The sequence below is a fragment of the Bidens hawaiensis genome, unplaced genomic scaffold, assembly GCF_021521415.1.
Source record: "Bidens hawaiensis isolate Kalapana, Puna unplaced genomic scaffold, B.hawaiensis_p1.1 tig00030470_1, whole genome shotgun sequence".
NCBI classification, from domain to species: Eukaryota; Viridiplantae; Streptophyta; class Magnoliopsida; order Asterales; family Asteraceae; genus Bidens; species Bidens hawaiensis.
Window position 1 is genome coordinate 48,531 of NW_027495070.1, and position 8,262 is coordinate 56,792.

Below are 8,262 nucleotides of genomic sequence, written 5' to 3' on the forward strand. Positions count from 1 at the left end.
ATGATTGGAGAGAGAGAAAGAGGAATTAATATATACAAAACATCAAAATTAGTCATTTAGGTTTGCACGTTTTTATATTGAACATCCTTTAGCGAAAGAGATGGCAGAAAACATCATTTATATTTAAAAACTCATCACATTACGTCCTTTCGCACTAACTCAGTTAAATTTTTTCGTTAAATCTGGTCATGTGCATCGCACATGAGGGTAAACCAGTCTTTTTACATTATTTATTAAAAAATATAAAAACCCATTGACAGCCAACTCTCTTTCTTTCTCACATAATTCATTCTCTCACTCTCTTCAAGGCTCCATACTGATGTTCGGTTTATTTGTATATATATTAGTGTGTTAATTATGTAGTTTTGTTTAGTGTATTGTTAGAACTTTGTTACTTCATACGTGCTTTTGTATTTCAGGTCATTGATCGTTAAAGATGCTAAGTTGGAGACTTGTATGAGAATGGAATGATATCTCGGGAAGACCGAAACATGAAGTCTTAGGAAGTGTTAGAAGGATTCGGGAAGAGTTTGGATGAGAAACCTAAAGCCGATGCTAAAACTGAACAAGATGGGTTCACAAAAATCAACCAGGAAGTAAAACAAGCATATCCTGGGCTAGAAAATGAGTTACGGAACCCATAATATATGAATTTTGGGTTTCTCGACGAGAGGAATCTAAATATGAAGTTTTCTTGGACCATCGCGCTACGCGATGGTTCCCACCGACGGGAAAGTTAAGGTTTGATGTTATATCTTGTTTTGACGACCTTAGACGCCCCCATTCAGTTTCAAGCAGTTTCTAGAGTAGCAAGAGGAGAAAACCTTTATTCCTACTCATCTCAAGGCCATAGATATGATCCAAATCATCCGAATCGAATACCGAGAGATGCCGAGACGCGGCTAGACCCTTCGAGTCATACCCGGGATGTATAGTTTGTAATCTTTTAGTTTATTTCTCATGTACTAGAACAACTAATTGTAATTGTTTTTATGTTAATCTATGAGTATTGATGTTTAGTATGTTCGTACAATCAGTCGGTTTAGTTTTATTTCGATCAGAACGATTAGTTTGTCGATTGCTATAATAATTGCTCATAGGATTGCTTGACCTGTTAATTGCAATAAAGCATACGTTTGCCCTTAGTTGAGTCACACTGGCAGGGACCGTTTGATAACCAGTGCCGTGTGTTAGCGAGCGTGGATGCCTAAGGTTTAACCGGTTAGTCAGTCTGTAGTTGACACAAGATAGTTAATCTGTTAAGTTGCATGAGATTGCTGTTTGATTGCTTACTTGGATTCCCGGGTGTGATTTGCTTTATTTGATTGACTGAATCTTGAGTACTTGTTCATTTCTTATACAACTAAATTGTTTGCTAGTGTGATCAGCACTTTAATAGAATTCACTTCATAATATTAGGAATCATTTACACTTCACACTAACACATACTCCTCGTGGTTCGACACCCTATTTACCCTGACTAGTTTAAGGTGATTAGCACACTAATTTATATTATTTTTTACTAGATAGCGACAGTCTAGCATCACATACCTCTCTAAATTCTGGTGCCACCATCACCTTACCGCCGCCTGCCAGAACCACCCCCTCCCAACGCCTGCGACTGTTTTTAGCTTAAAGATAGGAAGTAGGCGGTGATGAGCCAGGGTTCAGGCGAAGGCGGTGGGGTCCAAAACAGATTTAGCCTTCTCTCTCTTTCTATTTGATGGTTGTTCTCAAAATCTGGGTAACTAAATCACGGATCTGTTATCGGAGATGGTGGTGATGGTTGGTGCTCATTTGTAGGTGGTGGGTGGTGGTTTATGGAGATCGTGGTGGTGGAGAGAGATGACAAGGGGTGGTGGTGGTGGAGATACAGATTTGAAAGACGATGATGGTGGTCAGGTTGGGGTTTAAAGGCAACGACAGTGGTGTTTATGTTGGGTAGTGGTGGTTAGGTCAGGCGGTAGTGGAGGTGATGTTGTGGTAATTAGGTCGATGGTAGGAGTGGTGCGACGGAGGTTGACGGAAGCCCCAAATTTGTTCTGCATATCTTGTTTGTGTTTTCAAACGGAAGCCCCAAATTTGTGTTTTCAGGTGGTAATCGGGGTTCAAATCAGGTGATTGTTACAGCGGGTTTTTTGGGCGAAATCCATAAGAGAGAGAGAGGGGGGGAGTGTTTCAGGAGAGGGGATGGCAGTGCTTTGTTACCCGTAAAAAATGAGGAGTTCGTTGGTTGGACGGTGGTGGCGGCGGTGGTCTACAGTAGGTGGTGGTAGAAAGATAGATTGAAAAAGGAAGAGAGAGAGAGAGAGAGAGAGAGAGAGAGAGAGAGAGAGAAGAGAAAGAGAGAGAAAGAGTTAATTGTGTAAAAAAATATCTATATGTTTTATTTTTAATAATTATTAAATATATAAAAATTTACGAAACTACCCTCATGTGCGATGCACATGACCAGACTTAACAAAAAAATTTAACTGAGTTAGTGCGAAAGGACGTAATGTGATAGAGTTTTTAAGCATAAAGGATGTTTTCTGCCATTTCTTTCGCCAAAGGACGTCTAATGAAAAAACGTGCAAACATAAAGGACTAGTTTTGATGTTTTGTCAATTAATATAAGATGGACCAAAATGTCGTTGATTATATTAAAAATAAGATGACGTGAATTAATATAGACCAAGTATTGAGTTTTTAAGTTTTTAAAATTGGGTTGTGTTCTTAATTAAAATCAACTTATATATATATAGTTGAGTTGAATTGAAACTATTTGTGTTGAGAAAACTCTATATAACATTATTTTTTTTTCTTTTACGTATGTAATATATGTTGTAACACTTAATACAAAACATTGAAAAATTAAAAAAAAAAATTGTTTCTTATTTTTTTTAATCTCATATTTTCCAGTAGAGAGAAAATATAACTTTTCTTTTATATTTTTTATTAACTTTAAACTTTAATTATGAATCACAAGATTCAAACTTGAATAAAAAACTTACGGTTGAGAATGAGTTTCTATAATTTTTTCAACTCAAGAGAGGGGTTTTTATTTCATCCTAACCCTAAGAGGGATAATATGTGAATCTCTTAAGATGTAAGAATTTTAAGAACTAAATATGAATCACAAATTTAATTAACTGTAGAATTGTTTTTGTGAATGAAATTAAATATGAATAGAATATTAGAGGAGAAGAGAGAAAAACCATTTTAAATGGGGAAAATCCTAAAAAAAGTCCATCTATAAAATGAGATTCCAACTTTATCCTCTAAACTTAATATTTTTAAAAATGGTCCTCTCAAACTTATCTTTGATCATGTATTAGGAAATATAACGCGTCTTTGACGACATGTTAGCATAACACGTCATCAAAGATGCGTTGGATTTCCTAACACATGGTTAAAGACGCTAACACGCCGTCAAAGACGCGTTAGATTTCCTAACACATAGTTAAAGATGAGTTAGGCTCCAAACATGAGTCAAAGATATGTTAGCATCAAACGCATAGTCAAAGATATGTTAGTTTTTTTATTTGTTTTTTTAAATTATATTTTTATAACTAGTTTTACTTATTTTGTTTTTCTTTTATAACTTTTAATATATAAAATTTTATATTATTTCGAATATACCGACGAGAAATGTTTACTTTTATCTACGGACTGACATAAATTTTATTTAAAATCGAGCGGGGTCAAATTTTATTGATTTCGATATTGATTTGGCACGGCTCAAGTTTGAGTTAGTTTATGTCGGTCAATAGGTAAAAGTAAGCATGTCTCGTCAGTATATTCGAAATAATATAAAACTTTTAAATATTAAAAGTTATAAAAGAAAAACAAATATAAGTTAAACTAGTTATAAAAAATAATATTAAAAACAAACAAACAAAAAAGCTAACACATCTTCGACTACGCGTTTGATGCTAACATATTTTTGATTACGTGTTTGGAAGCTTAACTCATCTTTAACCATGTGTTAGAAAATCTAACGTGCATTTGATGACGTGTTAGCGTCTTTAACCATGTGTTAGGAAATCCAACGCGTCTTTGACGACGTCTTATGCTAAGATGTCGCCAAAGACGCGTTGGATTTCCTAATACATGGTCAAAGATGAGTTAGAGAGAGGGCCATTTTTGAAAATATTAAGTTTAGGAGAAAAAGTTTGAATCTTATTTTATAGATAGATAATTTTGGGGATTTTCCCTTTTAAATGGCTGGAAAGTTATTTTGGTCGTATGCGTAGACCCAATGTTTACAATAAAGTTAGATGCATTAAAAACAAAATTAAGTCACAATTTTTATACATAAACACAATCACAGCTTTTATTCTCGCAACACCCAATATCAAGTGAGGCTTATTGGACATATATAGTTATATCAACACAATCCCACTAAGACATATCGAATATCTATTTTAATATATGGTACATTAAATTCCATTTATTGGCTTAGAGGCCCAGTTTGGGGGTCATCAGTCACCACAGCCACAGGCAGCCCATTCTGGACCCATGCAAGATATCCCCCTCCCATGTTGTACACATTTTTGAATCCCTACAATATATATATATATATATATATATATATATATATATTCACTTTCAATTTCATAACTATAATTTAAATGCTCCATTAATTAAATATTTGGTGTGTTCATTAAGTTTAAATGATAACTTACAGCATCAACAAGATCAATCGTTGCATTAAGAGAACGCCCCCCGCCTTGGCAACCCTTCACAAACAAATTTTGCTAAATAGAATTTGTGAATCCGTCAGAGTTATCAGAGCCAAACCCATTTAACTAAAAGTGTATACGGGTTGGATTCAAATTAAAATGACAAGGTAATTTATTGTTTATTAGATTTACCACAATAGGGTAATCATCCTTGGTAGACACTTGCAGGACTTCTTCCAAGAAGTCGGGATTTTTCACCCTACCTGAAATCACACAATTAACTAATCAACAAAAACCAATGTTTTCACAACCAGTCTGGGTTAATGTCATGCTAAGATGTACGGTCTGGTTAATGGTGCAAACGCTTTAAATGTTTTTTTACCTAAAAATCTCATTTACCGATTAATTTACTACCTAAGCTCCATATTTATTTATTTAAGTGTTCATATTTTATTAAAATTATAAATACATACCAATATAAATAACATGGAGTGGGTAAATTGCCGAAAATAACATGTGTTTGACTAGAATCAACAAATTTATAATATTGTAAAAAAGTGGGTAAATTACTAAATTTACCTTCAGGGGTATCAATCATGCTTGGAACATTCAGAACATCACCAACACTAACATGACCATTCTTGAATTCTTCCTCAGTCCTTTTAATAATAAATGAAAAAAAGTTACTAAAATAACCAAAAAAAACTCATGCATGAGTTCATTAAACCAGTAACTTAATACCAAAGTAAGATAATAACAGATGCACCTGACGTCAAGGTACCGATATTGGCCATTGTAGAGAAGATCGTAAGGTTTTAAAACATCAATGGTGATTACATTTGCTTCTGAACTACAAAAAATTGAACCACAAGAAGAATGCATAGGATTGAATTACAAACAAAAAAGAAACGATGATTCATCATGCTTTGTAAATATAAATATAAATATAAATAGTGGTGATCAAGTCATGTGTAACTACCTCGAATTCGTGCTCATGATGGAAGAGTGTTGAGTTTGAAGGATAGTGTTTAGCTGCCAAAATGATCTTAAATTTGTGGTTGGCAAAGAAGATGATAGCATGACTGGCTATCTATTTTAATATCTAGTTTAAGTTTTTAACTTCTTGTGAGTTTCACACGTTTATTTTAAGGGATATGGGATGTCATATTTGGACACCACCTTGTGTTTGCTGGTAAGAGCACTCCTAACCCACCAGATATCCCCATCTCTATAATTACACTAAAAAACACTATATTTCTCTTTTTTGAATTAAATAATACTTTTTTATACCTTTATTATTACAGTTTTCTCTCTCCACCCTGTAATTTACTAAAAAAATCATTACCTTTTCCCCAAATTTACAAAAAAATCACTACATTTTTCCTCTCCACTCTATAATTTACACTCACAACCACTAACAACTCCACCCTACAATTTTCAAACTCTCCTCACATAATTTTAGGGGATAGGTTGGGAATGCTCTAAGGCCTTAACGACTCTTATGGCTTAAAAATATTCCCAACTTATTCCTTACATATATCTATATATATCATATAAAAAGTTCAATGTTTGTTTTCTCTCATGTTTACATAGATGATACCTTTTATACTTTTATCATTATTTTTTCTATTTCCTCTTTTTTTCACTCCCAACTACTTTTAGAAAATATTAAAAAATTATACGGTATAAACAGTAAAACCCCAAATTTAATTTTCTCATATAACATTTTCTCTTTCCTGTACTCACAACCATTCATAATCATATCATATAATTTGCAAATTTTCCTCGCATATTTTTAAGAAACGAGCTGAGAATGCTCTTATACAGGTAGAACATATGTTGCATGCGTGACAATGATACGAAACGTGTCAAACTTGCAGTTTGACATGTTTAACTCGTATAGACCCTAACGCCTTGTATAGTACAAGATGCATATAGTGTTGGAAAATTTTGTGAATAAAAAAATATATATGTTTAAACTTTGAATTATTTTATTCAAGGTTGTTAGTCAATTAGTCAAAGCCATTAAAATGTCCTTTAATTTGGTCAAAAAAATTAAAGTTTTGGTTAATGGTTCCTTTAATTTGGTCAAAAAATTAAAGTTTTGGTTAATGATGGTTGAATGGTTTCAGCTTTCTACTAGTATAAATACCAAGGGAGCTCCTTGGTTGTAGACACACAAAAAACACAAAATTAACACATTCTCTCTTGTGTTTTCTCCAACTTTCTTCTTAAAAAAATTCCAACATTATTGATCATCTTCATCATTTTCTTTAAGGTACTATTCGGGTGCTAGAGCCCTCCCCGGCAGTACATATTGCTTAGGCCGTTGTACCATGGGAAACAAAACGGGGAGAGACCCGGAATTTGTTTTAAGGGCCCCGTGTAAAACACGATCCTCGGCCACAAAGACTACGACACCATTCTTCTTCTACACCTTTCTTGCATTATTTTATTTCAATTGTATTGTAATTTTGATTTTTCCGGTGTAATTCGTATTGTAATTTACTTGCTTTCCTAGATAGGTTTGATTCCTTGTATTGTAATCATTTTATTAAAAGTGCTTTATTTGTATACGCGAACGGTTTCCTACAATCTTAAAACAAATTTTTTAAAAATCATCGTTCGTGTATTCAAAACATTCTCACGTGACTCAAACTAGTTTTGTTTCACGCGGTTGTGTTTTTAAAAAACATTTTTTTTTCCGTTTCTTTTCAAAGGAGCGACTTTGTAGAAATGGAAACCGGTTACAATTCGGATCCATTGTTTGGTCTCTTCAAAGTTGGATTTAGAACACCTTCGGTGGGTTAATTCGAGAGTTTGGATTAAAAAGTTTTGCGTAACTTTAATTTAGTGGGAGCGAACACTATTAATATATCCGAAAAACTAACATAGCATAGTTTATTTTTCAGAAAAAATGACATCACCGTCATCGAGCAAGGTTACCGGTACGCCTTTGTCCGTTATTGTCACACCCCGACCAGTGAAGGCGGAAACGTCGAGGCGCGACATGATTGCTCATTGCACAACGACACTATAAAGTTACAATATTTAAACAACTCATTTAAATCCATATCATCATAAATAACACAACAATTGTTCATACAAAATGCCAAATAGATAGATAAACAAATAACTTGTTCTTTCATTTTCTAATATTCTAAAGCCAAGATGATAAGTTTCTTCAAGTAATCCAATCAAGCTAACATCAAACCTGTAACATTGCACAAAATAGAGTTTGTCAACACAAAGGTTGGTGAGCAATTTTCATAGTTTTGGACAAAAGTATATAGTATGAAATCCACAACTAGTATATGAAAACAATAACTAATAGCAACAATTTAGATAATAAAACCGTTAATAAGAATACATTGACGAACCGTCAATAAGAATATATTTACGAAAATAATGAAATCGTCAATAAGAATACATTGACGACACCTTTCTATATGGGGATACAATATATACTCGGAATTAACGAATGATCATACTTTGATGAGGCTACCCACCTTAGCATTCAAGAGGCTACCCGCCTTAGCATTCAAGAATTTGCACATAATCAGGTAAAGCATATAACACCAAATCGAGCATTTATTTA

The 8,262-nt window shown here is 33.6% G+C and overlaps 1 protein-coding gene across 1 annotated transcript; it reads right to left on the reverse strand.

Moving 5' to 3' along the window:
• Positions 1-4,385: 4,385 nt before the first annotated feature.
• LOC143580415 (thiosulfate sulfurtransferase 18-like) lies at positions 4,386-5,683 on the reverse strand. The gene is made up of 6 exons (XM_077063443.1): positions 5,644-5,683; positions 5,431-5,514; positions 5,244-5,323; positions 4,857-4,927; positions 4,668-4,721; positions 4,386-4,543 (listed from the first exon to the last, which is right to left on the reverse strand). Exons 1-6 carry the CDS (start codon positions 5,658-5,660, stop codon positions 4,433-4,435), a joined length of 417 nt encoding a protein of 138 aa, XP_076919558.1. The 5' UTR covers positions 5,661-5,683; the 3' UTR covers positions 4,386-4,432.
• Positions 5,684-8,262: the final 2,579 nt, after the last annotated feature.